Below are 21,916 nucleotides of genomic sequence, written 5' to 3'. Positions count from 1 at the left end.
ATCGATGAGTTACAAACGGAATGACAAACTTAATGTACCCTCCATACCATGATAGAAGAATACAGGTAGATGCATCAAATCTTGAGAACATTGATATGTCAAAAAATTTTAAATGTCTTTTCAAATATAAGTAGTTCGAAGGTTGTTATAATATGCACTTTTTAACAATTTGTACAAATTTAAATAATTCTTCATTCAACATTTTCAATTCCAAAATTAGTTTCACAGTTCATTATCCCAGCAGATGTGTCGATGCGTCTCATATATTCTTTTACCATGCTTCATACTATGTATTTTGGAGGATATAAAAAAATTTATACGTTATGTGTTGGATCACGAGAATTGTTTTCCCACCATAAGTTTCAATAAATAGACACATGGCAATCCTACCGACAGTATGTTTTTGTCGAGCTAGTCAGCACCACATATTCTTCTGTTCGGCTTTGTAGTCTGTCTCTGCTGCTTTTCTAATTGTTATAAAAAATTCAAAAATTCTAAATTAAAACATATTTAACAATATACTGCATTCAAACAAATGTAAAATTTAAAACACCTATACATTGGAAGTATATTCAATAGGTGCCAGAAAGAGGACTGTGTTAATAATAGTTGCAAGTGCATTCAAACGACGTGTGTGGGTTGTAGCGAGTTCAGCGAGTGCAACTTCATTAAGAATTTAGGGGAAGAGTTTAGTTTTTCTTTGTTACTTGAAAACTTGAAAGTGAAAGAACCGCAATGGCTGCCAAAGTTATTTCGCAAGAAACTTTCGATGATGTCGTCAAAGAGAATATCATCGAATTTTCAATGGACCCCGAAGAGGCTAAACAGGAAACTATTAAACAATTCGAAGCTCAAGTAAGTATATGGATGTTAACAGTTGTTTAGACCGTGCGATGATTTTTTTTCTAATTTACACTCCAACGACTTTATGACTCATATATATTTTTTGTTATTGTTTAAGGGAATCAATTTGGCTAACATAATTAAAGATTTGGACATCAATGCTGATACCGGAAAGCCTATTCTCAATGAAACAATAGAACAATTGAAGTTGTATTTAGATGAAAAATCCACAGACAAAGAAAAGTTAATGGGACTATTAAAGGTCATTGATGCCGAATGTCAAAAATCTATACCACACCGAGTGTTGGCAGCAAAACACGAAACCCACACATATATTTTGAAAATATTGGGGCAACAGTTGGAAACGCCAGATGCAATAACTGAAACGGATCTCTTGGAGGCAGCTCTGAAGACATTGAATAGTATATACCACATTCAGCCAGATATATTTGATGCCACAGCAATGACATACGTGAAAGCTCTTCTCGACCTGTTTGCTGACAAAGAAAAGGTTGTCTCCTTGACGCTGCAATGGCTACAGAAATCATGTCTTATGCATGAAATTAATCGTCAGAATATTATGAAAGCCGATATTGTCAAACACTTGAAACCTTATGTATCGAAAGAAAATGGCAAAGTGTTGCGTGACGTTTTGGCTGTTCTACGGTTTTTGGTTTTGGATGATGATATACGAGTTGAATTTGGTTGTGCCCATGAACATGCCCGTCAATTGGCTGGCGAGTTCATTGTAACTCTGACACAACTATTGGGCGAGTTTCAGGATGTTAACATTTTGGCTGATTTAATGCTTACGATTGGTTCACTGGCTGTTCGTCAAGAGTTTTGTGTGGCTGTTGATGAAGCAGGCTGTATCAAACTGGTGTTGCAAGCAATGGTAATGAAAATGAAACTTTCATAAAATTGTATATTTTAAAAAAGTTTGTATGATAAATCAGAAGTGTCTGATCTCCGCAAATAATAATTATTTTTTAGTATGGAACACTTTTATGTTTATACAATCTAAAGAGCTTTGAATATCGTAGAATCGATTAACCGATTGTTTGGGTTAACAAAAATTAAAACCCGTTTTAAGTCATCCTTTCTTCCTGGCACAACTTTCTTATGATTATTTACAGTATCTTGTAAATTAACTAAACTTAAGAATAATGTCCTTCTAAATCTATATTGTCTGTTTGTCTACCCATACATATCGTTTTAACAATCGCGGGTTAGGAAATACAATGTTAGGACTACAGAACAGCTGATAATTTTGTAATAACCGATTACTTTCTATTTCAGAGTGATAATATCAATTCTGTCCGTTTAAATCGAGAAGCTCTTAAACTCCTACGTGCCTTGGCCGGACATGATGCCGTTAAAAGCCACATCGTTCAAGGAGGAATTGCACCTATTCTCAAAGAAGTCATCCATACACATATGGTATAAATTTAATGTTTTGAAAATTGTAAAATCCTGTTATAACAATACCATTTTAGGCTAACGAGAACGTCGTAAGTGCTGCCTTAGCATGTATTTCTACATTAACATTGCGCGTAAAAGACAATAGCAAGACATTTTTTGACACCGGCATTGCAGAGACTATCGTTGAAGCTGTACGAAGTCATCCAAAGAGTAAAATTGTGCAGGTAAATTTGAAGTGAAAATAAAAAAAAAACAAAATATTCAATTAAAGATAACTTTATTAATATCAGCGTAATGGTGCTTGGGCTATACGTAATATGGTTTCACGTTCAAGAGAACAATGTGATACTTGGCTTTCATACGGCGTTGAGGATGTCTTGAATGCTGCCATGGTAGAACATCCATCTGTTGTCACTGATATAAAGGCAGCATTGCGTGACTTGGGCTGCAAAGTTGAGCTGAAAGAAGAATGGACTGGTACTGCCGAAAAGAAAATTCTCAAATGATTGAATGGGCCCGAGGAAAACAATCAATTTGGTGATGTCCAAAAATTACTTGAAATATAGAAAAACTAGAGAAGAGAGCAGAGACACTGCCAATAATACGGTTATTAAGACGATGGATACTTTGCTGGCGTATAAACTCCAAACTGCTTTGAATAACCATTTAGTAATTAACATCCTTCACAGAAAAATAATTGAAAATATGTTTTCATGATACCACATAATTAACAATGCATACATTTGGCTAATATATTTTTACAGAAGGCTTTTATATATCTTTAATAATATCTTATAAACATTTGTATACAGAAATATATGAATAGTTTCTATAAAAAATGAAATGCATGCTTTTATTTTTACAGTTTTAAATATCAGCGATTAATATAAGCCAAATAATAGTAGCCAAAGAAAATATATTATTGGAACAATTGGGCAATTTTTTTTCAAAAACTAATATAATTTTATTTATGAGATTTTCTACTTAAAAAACTATAAATATTTCTATAAGAAACAAAATAAGTATTTTTATTTGTTACAAAAAAGAAAATATGATAAAAATTCCTAGTTATTTGGTCAGTTTAAAATTGCGTAATCCCCCAGTTTTAAGACGATTGTGAATGCTTAGTTTTGTGGAAGGTACTGTGCTCTCGGTTTCTGATGCCTTCGGATCAATCTCTATTACGTCACTATCGTCGGAATTTTCCGCGAAGGGATCTACACGCTCAGAGCCACCAAAACCATTAAATACAAAATTAGGTCCCAATGGTTTCATTGAAGATGTTTTGGCACCAGCGCCAGCCGCTGCCGACAGTCCCATTCGTGGTTTCTTAAATATTGAGTACTGTAAAATAATATAAACAACCAAATATTTAATATCGTCCTTTTTTCCTTTATGATAAAGATTCTTACTTTTTCACCCAAATCACTTTTGGCTTTTCGCACAGCACCCGCTGTTTTGCTAGGCGAAATTTTAAGCGTTGTTATCTTGGCTGTTGTCACTTTGGGTCCAACTTCGGGTGGTTTTGCGGGATTGTCGAGATTACGCTTGAAGAGCGGCACCAAACCCACGCTACTAGATTTGATATTAAGATACGGGGATGAGGATTCCTCAATCTTTTTTATATTCTCTTTCTGCAAATAAATTGTGGCAAATATTTCTTAAATAAAACATAAATGAAGTTTATCAAACTTACGATGGTAGGAGATATGGTATAGCGTTTTTCTTCTTTCACTTTACCAAACGGAGTTTTGTGCAAATTATCCAAACCATTGGAGTTGGATTTTGATTCTTTGGAGCTGCCAGTAGCCTCTAATGACTTTATCTGAAAAAAGTTAATCCGTTTAATTTAAATTCAAAGTAAATTAAGGGTTTTTATTTGGGACTAATTAAGTGGTGAACCTGTATGATGTCATTTAAAATTCGTAAAAGGTTTCATATCCACGGAGTAAATGGAACGTGACTAAATTTTTAGTATTACTAATTATTAGAGAAATAAGTTGTTTCTATTTAACTTCTAAAGTGTATTTTGATTGAAAGAAACGGGAAAACTAACTATAATACATTTTTAAGAACGTAAGAACCAAAATTACAGCAAATGTCAACTTTTGTGATGCTTTCAAAATTAATTAAATGTTACAGCAAAATCACTACAATTCATATCCAGAAAAATGAGTTATAGGAAATGTATTGCAAATACAATTGCAGACTACCTTACCTTTTCCAAAAGATTGTAGTTTTCGCTTTCAAGTTGGGATATGCGCTCTTCATGACTTCTAAAACATCAGAAATCGGTAGTAAAAAACATAACAATAAATATCTAATTTAAATAAAACTTACTTGTTAATATCACGTTCTTTGCGTAAGTCATTTTGAACGGCTTTTAATTGATTGCGGATATCCGCCTTTTTGTGTTCACAAACTCGCAATTCTCTACAATATTAAAAATTTAATGATTAAAAATCAATATTATTGCATGTTTTAAACAGTAATTACCTCTTTAACGTTGCTATACACACAGATAATACCTTTGGATCACTTTCAGTTTTGAGTAGTTTCTCGGCATCAGCCGTTGAAGCTGTAAGTAGTGTGTTGATACCATTTAATGATTCAATTTGTGCTTTCAAACTAGTCACCTCATCTCGAAGGCTATCCATAGTTTTGACTTGGTTTTGTAAGACTTTAATCTGAAATATGTAAGAATATTATCTATTTTAATATCAATTAGCATTTCTTGTGGTGTTTACCTACCTTTTCAACATAATTGAGCACGACAAAATTGTTGCTTTTCACTTCTTTTTCTAAGCCGGCAATTGTTTTCCTGGAAGAAAATTATTAATTAAAGTTAGAACGAAATAATGGACAACGATTATCTACATCTACTGAATATAAAGGTATTGTATGCTATTTTAAGACAGTCTTGGATTTCACTCAGAACCATATGAAAAATATTACAATTTTGGCTTGCAGCAAATGATATCAGTATCATGTTTAGTATTAAATACATAATATGGTATGTTCCAGAACTGCAAGAATATGCAATTTTTAACTATGATAACCGATTTTGCCTTTATGATATCGAAAAAAATTGCAAAGCTTGGAGATTCTTGCAGGTTCTGGATTAGCCCTATAGTAATGAAATATAAAAGTCGTTCTAATTACAATAAATGACTGAATTACTTTACATGAACAACTTATTTTTTATGTCAACCAGTTACAAGACTCTAGTAATAAAATCAATGCCAAGGTCAAGTAGTTGGTAAAACAGGTCACGGCGTACGATGGCAAATGAAAACAAAAGAACGAGAGAGAACTTTTTCATTTAAAATGTAACAGAAATCGCTTCACCTTCAAAGATAAGCTATCGTTGTTGGCCTAAGCAATTGAGGTAAATGAACCAGAAAGTATTTTTTCGTGACGTCACAGCTGTAAATTGTGTTTTCAGCAAAAATGACCCCAAAACAATATACTTGATGAAGAAGCACATTGTAAAACGTAGAACGAAGCTACATCCGCGAGAATAAATATGTGCGAGAAGTTAAGTGGAAGACAACTTACATGCATTTCTTCTGTGTTTCCTTGGCACTTTTGATTTGTTCTTCTGCTTTGTTCAATTCTTTCTCTTTCATTTTCAATTGTAGATTTGCATTGTCCAACTGATCCTGCAGTGAACCAACATCAATACGACTGACATCCAAATTGGCTAAATTGAAATAAACGCGAAATATATTGCGATCAGAACATTTATTACGGCACTGGGGACAGGTTTTTGATCTGAAAAGAAAAACAAATTATAGTCTAATACATTTCCAAGTGTCCAACGACAGTTGCCAATTACCTTTCCAACCACTGCTTCAGACAGAGAAAGTGAAACATGTGCCCACAAGTGGTTACATGTACGTCATCGGACTGGGTAAAGAGTTCCGCACAGATCACACAATTTAAATTCAACATTTTTGCACTTTATTTAATTATGATCACTTAATTCTAAAGACATTAGACAATGGAGACGATTAAACTATTAACAGCAAAACTAGGCTCAACAGCAAACAAAAATAGTTATATTAAGGAAAATTTGAGCCCCGAAGTTGCTTAAGGAAAATTTGTTTTGTTGCTGTTTGCCAAAATCACCAATATACCATCATTTGTTGTTATTGTTATATTCTTTGGCAATTTGTTTTTGTTATTTTTGTTTTGCGCCAATATTCATCTGCCACTTTAAGTTTTACTCACTGAACACAGCCAACAGGGTCGCATGAGTTAGGGCACACGAGATAGTCATGTCAAACGATTGCAATTGACGCGTTGCGCGTTAAATTGATGTGAATTTTCCAAATACCGCGTTTACATTGCTCCTAACCGCGTTTACATTGTTGGTCTACATAATGATAAAGAGATTATCTAAGTACAAAAATAAACTATATGAAATGTTTGCAATCGATTCTTTAGTTATTTTCTCAAAGTACGAAACGAACAAAATATGAATTTGTTTTTTATTTTGTACTGTTTGCAGCTCATTACAAATCCTTAAATAATAAAAATTGGGTTTAAGCTATTATTTGTGATCAGTTTTTTCGGCATGAATAAGAAGTCTTCGGTGTTTTTTACAATTATTTGTAAGCAGTTATTATTAATATTTTAAAATAATTATCTCCTTAAACATTGATTTTTCGGCTATTATTTGTGATCACTTATTTAGGCATGAATTATTAAATATTTTAAAATGACAATAAATCCTTAAATATCAATTTTTCAGTGTTTTAAGCTCTTATTTGTGATTAGTTATTTAGGCATGAGTTATTGAAATTTTAAAATGGCCATAACTCCCTAAATATTGAGTTTTTGGCGTTTTTAGCTATTATGTGTGATCAGTTATTTAGTTATGAGCATTGATTTTTTGAATATTTTAAATTGGCCATAATTCCCTAAATATTGTGGTTTCAGCGTTTTTAGCTACTATTTGTGGTCACTTTTTAATACATGAACTATTGAATATTTTAAAATGGCCATAACTATTAAAAAATAAGTTCCATGTATTCTTGTGAACAAAATGCAGGTCGCATTTGTTATCCGAATGAGATGAAATTTTGCAAAGAATATTTGTTTGGTCCGAGGACGAACCCTAATTAAATTGGTGAGATGAAATTGGTAAGATTTAGATATAGCTCCCATATATCTTAAAAAGGATTTCGGGTATGTGTGCACCAAATGACCAATATAAGTCCAAATGATCTGAACTTTGCCACATCTAACCGAATTCAATCTAGAAGCAAGTACATCAAACCAAATCCGATTTGGTGTTTAAGTCCCTCACATTCGTATTCTGCACCACATTAAAATGATATTTGGTACCAGATATCTTATAGAGCTCGGAAATACCTTTGCAAAATTTTATTGAGAACGGCTACGATTGGATATAGCTGCCATATATAACATTAATCCAATTTAAGGTTTATTGTGCAAATAATGGCTAATATTAGCCCAAATGGAGTGAATATCGGAACTCATGTTTCCATTTTGTGGAACGAGGTTCCGATATATATTTCTTTAACATAAAACTTCTCGAACTGATATCATGCACTCTATAGCAATGTTACTTGGTATAAAAGACTAAAATGTCTCCGTCAAATTTAGTGAAAATTTATTCAAAATTTGATATATTAGTTCCCACTGAATCCAAATTATAACTGCTCTAAAGCCAAATGTTGATAGGTGGTATGATCTACTGCAGATAAATTATTTTGTTACGGGAGCTCTGCTAAATATGCATAGTGCTGTAGGGTCTATACAGGGTGAGATGAAAAACTGCAACCAACTTCAAACTGCAGTCAATTCTAAGCCACTCGTTCGACAGCTGTTAAAATTATTCCAGTGACAACTCATTATATTTTTTACAAGCGTACGCTTGATGGAATTCAAGCGTGATAGTGTGATTTCTTTATATTTGGCTGCAAAACCCAAGTGGCTACCGTTAGAGCATTCCAGCATTTAAATGTGAATAAATCTTTTGTGTCTCGTACCATCGCTTGTTACAGTGATGCTGGTGGCGTAGCCCGACGTCAAGGAAGTGGACGAAAGAAAACAGCAGTATCAGAAGAAATGGTTCGAAAAGTAAAGAAGTTCAAGAACTTACAGCGCAACAGAAAGAAAATAGACTCAAAAGAGCTAAAGATTCGATTTGCTTGACCGAAAGTTTTGAAGAGCCGAATTCGGTTTTCTCCGGCCATGGTGATGGTGTGGGCCGCTATAACAGCAGATGGTCGTTCCCCGCTTGCCTTAATCGACCGATCAGAATAAATGCCGAATATTATCGCGAAAACAATTTGGAGGGTGTATTAAAACCTTGGGTACGCAAACATTTTGGCCCTAAACCTTGGACATTGCAACAGGACTCAGCACAGTCGCACTCAGCGTGCGCCACCAAGAATGATTACTAAATGAGGTTCCTCGCTTCATTTCAAGCGAACAATAAGTTCGGCCGGGCCGAACTTTTAATACCGTCCACCTTAGGGTAAAGGAAACATTGGAACCCATTATGATCCACAAATACCAATGACGTATTCATGGGAAAATGTGCCAAAAATCATCAAAATACCGAATATCGGTATACAAAAACGTGGACCTATGCATGCAATGTGTCGCCAAAGGAGAGAGAACCCACAAATACCAATTTTTAGACAAATTCGCGAAGAAATGTGGCAAAAATCATGATAATGCCGAATATCGGGAGGTACTGTTTTATGGGGGCTATACCAAAGCGTGGACATACACAAACAATGTTTCGCCACACGAACTAGGACCCATTATGACCTCCAAATACCAATTATCAGACAAATCCGTGAAAAGTGTGGCAAAAATCATCAAAATAACGAATATCGGTAGGTACCGTTATATGGGGACTATACTAAAACGTGGACCGATATGTCTCATTTTCAATACCAACCATCCTAAATACAATACAAATTGCTCTGTTAAATTTTAAATCGACTTAGAATTTTATGTTGATAATGAATATATATATACTTTTTGAGGTCTACGACGAATATTTAAGGATGTTACAAACGGAATGACAAAGTTAATATACCCTCCTATCTTAGGTGGAGGGTATAAAAATACCAAAGTGTCGATCACCTCAAGCAAGCGCTTCGCCGGGAGTGGGCCAAAATACCGCGGAGCAACATTCGGGCAGCGTGTGACGGTTTCACTGGCCGTTTGAAGACTGTAAATTGTGTCAAAGGTGACCAATTCGAGCAAATCTAAACGTATTCTAAAATTTGATGCATTTTGAGCATTCGATCAATAAAATTAAAAAAAATAAAAATTATGACGTTTGACTTTGTTGCAGTTTTTTATCTCACCCCTATAATCGGCCCCGCCAAAGGCATTTTTTTAAAGTTGCTAATTCTTGCAAGGGTATTTACTGCGTTTTTACTTGTTATACCCTCCACCATACTATGGAGGGTATATTAACTTTGTCATTCCGTTTGTAACTCCTCGAAATACTCATATCAGACCCAACAAAGTATATATATTCTTGATCAGCGTAAAATTCTAAGTCGATTTAGCGATGTCCGTCTGTCTGTCTGTCTGTCCGTCTGTCTGTCCGTCTGTCTGTCCGTCTGTCTGTCTGTCTGTTGTAATCACGCTATCTTTCGAATGAATTGAGATAGTTGGCTAAAATTTTGCACACATGTTTATTTTTCCAGTAGGCAGGTTAAGTTTGTAAATGGGCTATGTAGGTCCACGTTTTCATATAGCCCCCATATAACGGTACCTCCCTATATTCGGTATTTTGATGATTTTAGCGACATTATTCACGGGAATTGTTTCAAATTTGGTATTTGAAGTTCAAAATGGATACTACACCCTAAGACGGAAAATTATCCGTGCAGGTCCACGTCTTCTTATAGCCCCCATATAACGGTACCTCCCGATATTCGGTATATTGATGATTTTAGCGACATTATTCACGGGAATTGTTTCAAATTTGGTATTTGAAGTTCAAAATGGATACTACACCCTAAGACAGAAAATTGTCTGTGCAGGTCCACGTCTTCATATAGCCCCCATATAACGGTACCTCCCTATATTCGGTATTTTGATGATTTTAGCGACATTATTCACCGGAATTGTTTTAAAATTGGTATTTGATGTTCGTTATGGGAACTACAGTCTGTGACAGAAAATTGTCTGTGCGGGGCCAGGTCTTCGGATAGCCCCCATATAACGGTACCTCCCTATATTCGGTATTTTGATGATTTTAGCTACATTATTCACCGTTTATTTCAAGTTTCGAATTTGAATATGGTAATGGCTTATGAGAAACAATGCCTATGTATGCCCACGTCGTATAGACCCCAAAATAACGGCTATATTCGGTATTTTCAAAATTTTAACACAATTTTTTAAGGATTTTATTTTTTGAAAATTTCCAAATTCGTTGCAAATGGTGGAGGGTATTAAAATTTCGGCCCGGCCGAACTTACTGCTTTTTAACTTGTTTTATTTCTCATTTTCACACAACAAGAACTGAACCTCTATTCTGGCATTCATTTTGTGTACATTAAAGGCGTTTCAGTAACACACATTACACCAATTTTGTGTGAGTTAAACATTCTGAAACTTTCATGGTGAGAGCCGCGTTTTTTCTGGATTTGTGATGCATGATATGTTTTAAAATGTAAAAAAAATCGCACCAAAATTAGGACAAATTCTTGTGTAATGAATGGTAGCAATACCTTTGTGACGAGAAAGTGGTATGTGTAAGGTGTATCGAATACACGACGTGTTCCAGGACGTGTCCAATGCACAGTGGTCGAGGTCGTATGGGAACAGCGGCCAAAAATACTTTCAGTGCAGATATCAATATGAGTCTTTGGTTATGGTACCTTGATGGGATAAATATAAAAAATGTTACAAAATAGATATGGTCGATGCATGTTTTGGCATGGTCCCCATATAACGTACCTCCCGAATAAGGGTTATTTGCCCAATTCTTGTCACATTTCTACACCAGATTGTAATGTTATTTGACATTTTACGTTCTAAGGAGCTAAACAAGTAAAAAAGCTGTAAGTTCGGCCGGGCCGAACTTTTAATACCCTCCACAAATTTGGCAATTTCCAAAAAATAAAACCCGTTAAAAATTCTGTTAAAATCTTAAAAATATCGAATGCTTATTCGACGAAAATTGAAACAATCACTGTAAATAACGTCGCTAAAATCATTAAAATACCGAATATCGGAGGGTACCGTTATATAGGGGCTATATGAAGACGTGGACCTACATGGCTCATTCTTTGACTTTGGATGAAGTATCCATTACGAACTTCAAATACCAAATTTGAAACGATTCCGGTAAACAATGTCGCTAAAATCATCAAAAAACCGAATATCGGGGGGTACCGTTATATGGGGGCTATACGAAGACGTGGACCTGCACAGATAATTTTCTGTCTTAGGCTGTAGCATCCATTACAAACTTCAAATGCCAAATTTGAAATAATTCCGGTGAATAATGTCGCTAAAATCATCAAAATACCGAATATCGGGGGGTACCGTTATATGGGGGCTATATGATAACTTGGACCTACATGGCCCATTTACGAACTTAACCTGCCTACTGGGAAAAAATACATATGTGCAAAATTTTAGCCTTCTATCTCAATATGTTCGAAAGATAGCGTGATTACAACAGACAGACAGACAGACAGACGGACAGACAGACGGACGGAGATGGCTAAATCGTCTTAGAATTTTACGCTGATCAAGAATATATATACTTTGTTGGGTCTGACATGAATATTTCTAGGAGTTACAAACGGAATGACAAAATTAATATACCCTCCATAGTATGGTGGAGGGTATAAAAACAACTAACTACATTTTCTCTTTTTTGATGCTATTTTCGAAGTGTCCCGTTAGAATGAAGCCAAGATTATTATGTTTTCTAAAAAGCTTAACCTCTTAAGAGTTCATTTGTACACATTTGGCAATAAATATCTGATTTTAATTTTTTTGAATTTTGGCCAATGGCAGCGACCACTGTGCAATGGTTATTAAAACTTAATTTATTTGAATTTTACGTGTTTTAATTTTACCTATATCAATAGCTATTTTTCAAAAAATAGCTTCACAATCCCTCACTTTTCTCGATGCCGCTTTCCCTTTATACCAAGGAAACTTCGCTTTATCTTTGTTTATTTAATAATTCTTTTTATTAGTATTTTCTTTTAGAATATTTAATTTTATATAAATTCAAAAAATAATGAGTATAAATTTATAGATTTATTTTTTAATACAAAATAAAGTGAAGATATTTACGTACTAATTTAATGATTTACTTATGATATAAATATGTATGCATAGATGAATAACACAACTTGTAACATTTGATCAAATTCGACAATCTCGGGGCTCTAGAGATTGTGAATTTACAAAAAAATAAAACATAACAAGATGTAAAAAATGAAACAACTTTTCAGAATAATGTGTAATACGTTGTTTGGGAAATTTCATAGATTTCGATAACTAGTACATACATGTATGTATTTTACTATATATATGTGTGTATATTATAATTTATGAACGAGTGTCATTTTATGTGTGTTTCTTGATGTATTGAATTATTTCAAACCCTTTAGTATTTTTTTGAACTGTTTAAAAAAAGTTAACAATTTTAAATTTTCTCTCCATAACTGACGCAAATCATTTATTTGGCAAACATATACTACACTGTTTCCCTGGCAACAAAAGCTATCTTGATTTATTTGCAATCACGATCGAAATCACAGTACTAATGATAAGCAGCACCACTGGTTTTGTAGGAAAAATCACACTTTTCACCTAATACAAATTGCAAGTTTATATTCAGAATTTATGTGAATACAACCTCTGAACCAATCATTGCCATGTTTATGTTAGAGTTTTTTTGTAGAGTCAACCTAATTTAAAAGGATTTATTTGAAGTATATGGGTATGATAAGTTTAATCCAAATCTTGTGGGTTAATCCCTTTATATGTAAACGTACTGTAAGATTGTTGTATAGAGCATGATATGGCTTCGATTAGGATTATATTAAAAAATATTTATTGAACCAATAGGTATACCGGACCAAGTTTCACCATTTGTCCAATTTGGACTTATATTACATATATGGCGGAAAATAACCGTAAAATCGCATGAAGATGTTTATCGAAGGTATATAAAAATCTGAACCGATTTCGATAAAATTTGACAGAGATATTTTCGAGCAAGGTTTTCTGATACAAGGCATTAAATATCATTTTTGTGGAGTGCATATTAAGCATGTGAGGGACTTTAGCACCAAATCGGCTGAAACTATATATGAGCTATAGCTATATCTGAACCGATTTCACCAAATTTCATATACTTGTTTCTAGGATGAATTCAATCGGAATTGCCAAAATTTATTCCATTTAGGTTGACATTAGCCATTTGGAGCACAATAAACCTCATGTCGGATAAATATATAAATATGGGAGTTATCTCCTAATCTGATCCGGTCTCGACAAAATTTGATACAGGTAGCTAAATAAGTTATGTTGTACCAAATTTTATTTTTGTGGAGTGCATAATACCTATGTGAGGGACTTAAATCCCCAAATCGGATCTGTATCGATTTTCTACAAATTTGCTTCTTGCTTCTAGACTGAATTCGGTCAAATGTGCAAAAATTCAGGTCATTTGGACTGATAATTCGGTTGAAGATATATACTGGGTAAGACGAAAAACTGCAACCAACTTCAGACTGCTGTCATTTCTAAGCCACTCGTTCAATAGCTGTTAAAATTATTCCAGTGACAGCTCATTATATTGTTTACAAGCGTACAAAAGCATTTTGGTAAGAATTTTCTAGAAAAAAAAGTTATTCGTGATGGAATTCAAGCGTGATAGTGTAATTTTATTACGTTAGGCTGCAAAACCACATGTGGCAATGGTTTAAGCACTCCAGCATTTAAAAGTGAATAAATCTTTTGTGTCTCATATCGTCGCTCGTTAACGTGATATCGGTAGCGTAGCCCGACGTCATGGAAGTGGACGGAAGAAAACAGCAACATCAGCAGAAATGGTTCGAAAAGTAAAGAAGCGACTTGATCGAAAGCGGCGTCGCAGTGGCCGAAAAAATGGGTCGTGAGCTGAACGCAATATTCCATTCGGCAAACATTGAAAAATGAGCTCGGGGTAAAGCCATTTAAATTCCTTCCGTCTGTACGTTTGTGAAAATCACTCTAGCTTCCGAACGAAATGAAGTAGATTGATAAAATTTTACTCAAATGTCTGCAGGACTTTTGGTATTGAAAATGGTGAAAATGTAAGTCCACGTCTTCGTATAGACCCCATACAACGCTACCTCCCGATATTCGGTATTTTGATGATTTTAGCGACATTATTCACCGGAATTGTTTCAAATTTATTATTTGAAGTTCGAAATGTATACTACAGTCTAAGACAGAAAATTGTCTGTGCAGGTCCACGTCTTCGTATAGACCCCAATATAACGGCTATATTCTGTATTGTTAAGATTTTAACATTTTTGAAAATTTCCAAATTTGTTCAAAATTGTGGAGGGTATTCAAAATTTGGCCCGGCCGAACTTACTGCTTTTCAACTTGTTTTATCACCTGTATAGATGAAATTTGCAGGACTTAAGGATTATTGTCAGGGTTAACCCGGGAAGAGATTTTGTATGTAAACGTAATTTAAGTGTTTTTACAGATAGTCTAATGATTATCAGTACTACGTGGGATACATGACAGACATAAATATTTTACCAAAGTCCGAAGCTCTTAAATTTAATTAAAGTGTGACCTGGAAACCTTAATCGAATATAAATGTGCGATTATTTTGTGGTCTAATGTCACATTTTCACTGGCAACTAAATTACACGACTTATGTATAATTTAAGGTAAAATGAAATGAATTGATAATATAAATGACATGTTTTATAAGAAGATGTTCGATCTAAATGAGTTTTAGGCTTCGTTTCCATCAGGAAAAGTTTATTTGCCCCACAAATAACAGATCTATTGGATGTCAATTCCATTTCATCTACGTCAAATGAAATCCAATGGATTTGAGAGGCGTATACACAATGGAATTGGCAGTTGAAATCCATGGTAGAAGAATACAGGTAGTCGCATCAATACAGCTGCTAGGACAATGAACTGTCAAACCAATTTTATAATTGAATTTTTTGAATAAATATTATTCAAATTTGTAAAAATTAAAAAAATATATCATAACAATCTCCGATTGGCGTCGTATAGGAAACCCTATACAAATCTACTTATTAAAAAAATATTTAAACAATTTTGACATATCAGTGTTCCCAAGCATTGACGCATCTACCTGTATTCTTCTACCATAGTTGAATCCATACGATTTAATAAGTGTAAACGTACTATTATTTCCAAAGAAATGTGGAAATTAAAGTATGTACAAATATATGATTTGAAGGCGTCAGTGGAAATTAAATCGATTTTTTTTTCTGAAAATATCTAACCTCAGTTTACTTACTAAAGATGTCGAAATAATTCAGGAAGAGTATGGATAACCCTGTTTGGGGTGTGTTGAGTTTGTTAAAGTCATTTTGAAGACAGAGTGATGTGGACATAGTTTTTGATTATAGCTTGATGGAAGATTATAAACATGGGTTGTATGTGAATTATGGCATGTTAGACTTATACTGATATTAAATTTACATTTGACATGTTTATGTTCTTTTGTAATTTTTTAATTATAAATTTTGTTTACCCATTTTTCCCGAATAGTTTTTGGTGGTGGTATGAAACAAAACCAAAAACATTTAATATTTATTTGGCTAATTTTTGTTATTTACTTTTTTTTTTTTTTGTTTGTTCTCCTTTTAGTGACAACATTTTTAATAATAATTATTATCAATATTTTTTTGTTTTTGTTGTTTTGATATTTATAAATACACACTCATTGTTGTTGCTAATAACTATTATTAGTATAACTTAGCTTTATACGATAGACCTAAACTAAATGCTTTGTCAATTTATGTACTTTTTTATGTTAACAACAAATTATTAACTTTTGTTTTAACAATTTCCTATGATGGTAATATTTAGATTTATTTTCAATAAAAAACAGATTTTTGTTATTTGTCTAAAGCTTATTTTAATAAATTTTTTTAAGTGTAATACTTGTTTTGTTTGATTTCGTTTTGAAGTAATTAAACTATATTTACAAATTAAATATATTACACAAAAAATAATGCAAAAAATACTCTTGAGATATTTTTTGTTTTTTTTTTTTTTTATTACCCATTTGTTCGGATTATTTTTGTTTTGCTAATATTTGATTTATGGTTTCAAATGTTACATTCCATTTTATTTATCAATAGAACAATTTATTGTTGATTTAAATTTAATTTTATTTAGTTATAGAATTACTTTTTAATAGATAGATACATTGATAGATAATTTGATTTTCAGTTACAGTGATTCCAGAGTTGAAGAAGAATAAATTTTGTTGTTTGTTTCTTTTATTAATACAATAACATTTTAGCTATTTGTCTATACAGATAAGAATAGATTGTTATACACACATTTAAAATGAATCGGGTAAATAACTAATTGGAAAAAAGGTTAAATAATATTAAATAATGAAAGGGTCAATTTCCTATAAATTTTAAAAAAAATTGAAGTTAAGTTCGGCCGGGCCGAACTTTTAATACCCTTTACCATTTGGAAGGAACTTAAAAAATTTCCAAAAAAATCCGAAAACTACCACTTGGACTATACGCAGACGTGGCGCTTTTTGTCATAGGCTAAAGTACCCATTACGAACTTCAAATACGTAATTTGTTACAATTCCGGTGAATAATATCGCCAAAATCATGAAAATACCGACTATCGGAAGGTACCGTCATATGGGGACTATACAAAGACCTGCATACGAATTTTTTCCATAGGTTGTATTACCCATTAAGATCTTCCAATATGAAAATTAAAACGATTCCGGTGAGTAATGTTGCTGGAATCATCAAAATATCGACTATCAGGAGGTTCCGTTATATGGGGGCTATACGAAGATTTTTGTCATAGGCTGTAGTACCCATTATGAACTTTAAATACGAAATTTGTTACAATTCGGTGAATAATGTTGCTGAAATCATCAAAATACCGACTATCAGGAGGTTCCGTTATATGAGGGCTATACGAAGACGTGGACCTGCATAAGAAATTTTTTGCCATAGGTTAAAGTAGCCATTAAGATCTTCCAATATGAAATTTGAAATAATTTCGGTAAGTATTGTCGATAAAATCATGAAAATACCGAATATCGGGAGGTACCGTTTTTTGGGGGCTATACGAAAACGTGGACCAGAGAATGGTGGAGGGTATAAAAAACATGAAATTGGTGAAATAATTTTCACTTTTAGAACATTAATTTTGAATGCAATTTTCGTAAAAAACATTGTAGCTTGATATAGGGTTTATTCAGAGATTTATACCGAAATTTTGTGAAGAGTATTTCTTCTTTTGGTATTTTCCGCCCAGAACGAAGTTTTATGTTACTTTCGGGCGTCAACTCGAAAAAAAATCGGAAAAAATATTCCTCAAAAAATATGAAAATATTTTTTTTTTTTTGGAGAACATTGATGCAAACTTTTTGATATACAATGAAAACAGGGATTTCTTTTCTTTTGTGACATATGGTAAAATTTGACATAGAATATTTTTATACCCTCCAACATACTATGGAGGGTATATTAACTTTGTCATTCCGTTTGTAACTACTCGAAATACTCATGTCAGACCCAGCAAAGTATATATATTCTTGATCAGAGTAAAATTCTAAGTTGATTTAGCGATATCCGTCTGTCTGTTCTAATCACGCTATCTTTCGAACGAATCGAGATAGAAGGCTAAAATTTTGCAGACATGTTTACTTTGCCAGTAGGTCCACGTTTTCTTATAGCCCCATATAACGGTATCTCCCGATATTCGGTATCGTGATAATTTTAGCGACATTATTCACCGGAATTGTTTCAAATTTGGTATTTGAAGTTTGAAATGGATACTACAGCCTAAGACAGAAAATTGTCTGTGCAGGTCCATGTCTTCATATAGACCCAATATAACGGTACCTCCCGATATTCGATCTTCAAATTACGTATTTAGAGCTCGTAATGGAAACTACTGTCTGTGACAAAAAATTGTCTATGCAGGTCCAAGTCTTCGTATCGGCCCTATATAACACTATTTGTTGCGGGTATTATAAGTTTGATTGGGCCAAAAATTATGTAACACCTCGAAATATTGGTTTCCCACATAGGAAAGTATGTATGGATCTTCCTACCTAGCTGAGTCGATCTGTCCATGAAATTTGAAATCACTCTCCGGGTCGCAATTATGGCCCGAGCCCCACGAAATTTAGAATGGGGCTAGAGCCAGAATAGAAGCCTATTGCTTTTGGAGATGATCGCATAATATTTAGGGGTTTAAATGGACCAAAAACCGAAAAATTTCCTGATTTTGTTGCTCTACAGGTGGCGATTATGGACCAATCGACGCGGAAGTTAGCATGGGGCTAGAGCTTAGGGCTGGGCAGAAGCTTTCCAATTTTGATGGTCATCGGGTAATATTTAGTGGATGAAATAGACCATAATATTTGTGTTAAATAAAAGTCAAATTTTCCATTGAACCGCGAATATTTTGAATCCCGGCGAAATCACAAATAGAGGAACAGGTCAGTTCTGACCGTTACGTAGACGCCGATGGTAAATATATCGGATATATAAAGCGAAATATATGCAATGTGTATATACAAATGAAAGGGATGTTCGCTAGAATGCTTATATCTCTAGAATGGCTGGAACGATTTTGACAAATTTTGTCAATTCAGAATGCCCTCTTGATATAAATATAAATCTAAATCTAATCTAATCTAAAAAAAATCGCATAAAAAGATTCGAATAATGATGTTAATACAGATTTTGTAGTATTTTGTGTCATTTTTTTATTTTTTCAAATTTTTTAATGGCATGCGATTTTTTCAAATTGATTTATAAGAAAATTTCCTTAAAAAATCTGACGTTATTTAAATCGAGACAATGTAGTCTGTCCTAAGTGAATATTTTGTATTTTTTTCACCTTACAACACAGGTTGGAGTTATATACAGATTTCAATTATCGTCCGATCCTCACGAATATTTTCACAAGGGTAGGGTTAGGCTCAGAAGGGCTAGGCCTATTGTTCGCAATATATTTAGGGGTTGAAATGGACCAACAACTAAAAATGTTCCTGATTTTGCAGCCGTAATAAAGGTCACAAATAGAAACCAAAGGACACGAAATCTCGCACAAAGTTAGAGTTTAGAATAGCGGGTTGAACTGACCACTACTTTTGTGTGAAAAATACCAACATTACTTACAGGTGATATCCAAAATACACAAATGGCGAACTTCCGGCTTTTTATGCTGATTTCGTTGGTGAATATAGCCAAATATCGTAGAGCAAATCATATAGATTAGTCTAAATTTTGAGATACCGAGGAGCCTCTTGCTTTTGGAGAGGATCGAAAAATATTTAGGGATTCAAATGAACAAAAACAAAAAAAAAATCCTGATCACACAATTTAAACCAATCGACACGCCTGAGAAGAGAGTTAAGTACTGGGAAGCGTTCTAGGATTTTGGATGACCATCTTTGGAGATGATTGCAAAATATTTAGGGGTTCAAATTAACCAAAAACAGAAATGTTTTTCCGATCATACAATTGAAGCCAATCGACACGCCTGTGAAGAGAATTAAGGACAGGGAAGAATTCTTGCATTTTGGATGACCATTGGATTATATTTAGCTGTAAAATGGACCACAACAACTAACAGCACGACGGAGTGCATAAATATTGAGAAAGTGTCCCTGGTCAAACTGCTAAGGGTAATATTTTAAAAGCCAAATCTTCCAAAGTGTATTTGGACATAAGGGGGATTCTGACATATTGTAGTGTTGTAGGGTATCACATGGTCGGCCCCGCACGACTGTAGCTATTGCTTACTTGTTTATGCTGATTTCGTTGACGAATGTAGCCAAATATCGTAGACATTCAAATCATATAGGTGAGTCTAAATTTGGAGATACATAGTGGCTTCTTGCTTTTGGAAATTATCGCACATGAACCAAAAACAGAAAAAAATTCCTGATCACACAATTTAAACCAATCAACACGGAATTGAGTTGATTGGAAGAGAGTTAAGGACAGGGAAGAAGTCTAGCATTTTGGATGATCATTGGAATATATTTAGCTGTTAAATGGGCCACAACACCTAACAGCACGCGGGAATGCGTAAATATTGGGCAAATGTCCCTGGTCAAAATGTTAAGCGTAATGGTGGGCTTCAAACATATTGTAGTGTATCACATGGTCGGCACCGTATGCCTTTGCTTACCTGTTAATTTGTACATATATTTGTCGGTAACTTAAAAAATGATTTAGAGAATCCCACTACAGAATCGTTTGCAGGTGTGTACACCACATAGGAGAAAAATATTTAAAATTTTCTGGTGAATGTAGTCGATAAATAAAAAAAAAATAATTGTATAGAGATTTAGGGTCTGTTCCAGAACTGCATGAATGTGAACATTTTTACTACTATAAACGTTTTTCCCTTTACGGTATCGAAAAACAAATTGCAAAAATAGTAGATTCTTGCAGGTCCCGGAACAGAGCATTAAAGTTTCGGTCTTTTTTCATTTTTTCTTATCATAAAACTCACACTTCTGCGGCACCATTTGTCACAGAGAGTGGAGGGCTAGATTCGTCATCGTTCGATCACTGAGTCTAGTTCAGTGAAATAGGTTGAAATAGTTCATTCGAACTAGTTCGTTGGTGATCTATACAAGTCTGGTTCAATGGGATCAAAAATATCAAGGTCTGCCCCTATCGGAAAGTGTTTTGTTCCATACAAAGAAAGTATGTAATGCAAATATTTTTTTCACATATCTTGAAAAATAAAAGTCGTACGTTCTTTAAAAAAAATAATTACACATTAACTTAAGAAAATCATAAGAGATATGCCTTTCAATCAAGTTGAAAGTTTTTAATTATTTACCTAATTATTATTTTACTAACCTAATTTAACAATTAATAATAAATTTACTCATTTGAGTTACACGTTTTTTTTTATAGATTTTCAAAAGTTTTTTTTTTTGTTTAGTCGTATTTCTCAATTTAACAATAAAGATGAACAGTTTTCGTTAACACACACTCACATTTTGATTAATCGTCTGTTTGTTTGTATGTGTAAGGTAAGTTCCTATGAATATATGTATGTATGTATTTGTTTAGCCTTATTGCTATTATTAACATGAGCATTAACACATTTTAAATATGGTATAATTAAGTTTGTAGCATTTGTTGTTGTTGTTGTTGTTGTCCAACTTATTTCAAACTAGTTTATCTATTTGGTTTCCAAAAACACTTACGACTAATTATTGATTATTGTTATTTATAAATATTTACAGCACTATAGTTTCTTTGGTTGTTGTTGTTGTTTTTGTTGGTATTCCTTAATTTTATTTACTTACTTAAATTTAATTTTGTACATACATACAGTTTTGTATTTTTTGATGTTTTAAACATTTTGATTAGGGTTT

The 21,916-nt window shown here is 33.5% G+C and overlaps 2 protein-coding genes across 2 annotated transcripts; one reads left to right on the top strand and one right to left on the bottom strand.

Moving 5' to 3' along the window:
- The first annotated feature begins 413 nt into the window (after positions 1 to 413).
- Positions 414 to 3,109, top strand: LOC101894123 (armadillo repeat-containing protein 6 homolog). Its single transcript, XM_005190479.4, has 5 exons — positions 414 to 855; positions 962 to 1,738; positions 2,143 to 2,283; positions 2,340 to 2,489; positions 2,556 to 3,109. Exons 1-5 carry the CDS (start codon positions 736 to 738, stop codon positions 2,769 to 2,771), a joined length of 1,404 nt encoding a protein of 467 aa, XP_005190536.2. The 5' UTR covers positions 414 to 735; the 3' UTR covers positions 2,772 to 3,109.
- An 86-nt stretch (positions 3,110 to 3,195) lies between these two features.
- On the bottom strand, positions 3,196 to 6,504 carry LOC101894294 (E3 ubiquitin-protein ligase TRAIP). Its single transcript, XM_005190480.4, has 9 exons — positions 6,104 to 6,504; positions 5,824 to 6,039; positions 5,017 to 5,086; positions 4,762 to 4,952; positions 4,606 to 4,698; positions 4,484 to 4,541; positions 3,962 to 4,090; positions 3,678 to 3,899; positions 3,196 to 3,609 (listed from the first exon to the last, which is right to left on the bottom strand). The coding sequence occupies exons 1-9, from the start codon at positions 6,217 to 6,219 to the stop codon at positions 3,334 to 3,336; spliced, it is 1,371 nt and encodes a 456-aa protein (XP_005190537.2). The 5' UTR covers positions 6,220 to 6,504; the 3' UTR covers positions 3,196 to 3,333.
- Between the last annotated feature and the right edge of the window lie 15,412 nt (positions 6,505 to 21,916).

This window comes from Musca domestica, unplaced genomic scaffold, assembly GCF_030504385.1.
Source record: "Musca domestica strain aabys unplaced genomic scaffold, Musca_domestica.polishedcontigs.V.1.1 17, whole genome shotgun sequence".
Lineage (NCBI taxonomy): Eukaryota > Metazoa > Arthropoda > Insecta > Diptera > Muscidae > Musca > Musca domestica.
This window is presented reverse-complemented; position numbering and strand designations above follow the sequence as displayed.

Excerpts from the sequence above, each read along its gene's own strand:
- LOC101894123 (XM_005190479.4), top strand. The coding sequence starts at position 736 with ATGGCTGCCAAAGTTATTTCGCAAGAAACTTTCGATGATGTCGTCAAA. Across the intron at positions 856-961 it reads TTAAACAATTCGAAGCTCAA|GGAATCAATTTGGCTAACAT; the intron begins GTAAGTATATGG and ends TTATTGTTTAAG. Across the intron at positions 2,490-2,555 it reads CAAAGAGTAAAATTGTGCAG|CGTAATGGTGCTTGGGCTAT; the intron begins GTAAATTTGAAG and ends TATTAATATCAG.
- LOC101894294 (XM_005190480.4), bottom strand. The coding sequence starts at position 6,219 with ATGTTGAATTTAAATTGTGTGATCTGTGCGGAACTCTTTACCCAGTCC. Across the intron at positions 3,900-3,961 it reads ATACCATATCTCCTACCATC|AAAGAGAATATAAAAAAGAT; the intron begins GTAAGTTTGATA and ends ATTTATTTGCAG. Across the intron at positions 3,610-3,677 it reads AAAGTGATTTGGGTGAAAAA|TACTCAATATTTAAGAAACC; the intron begins GTAAGAATCTTT and ends ATTATTTTACAG.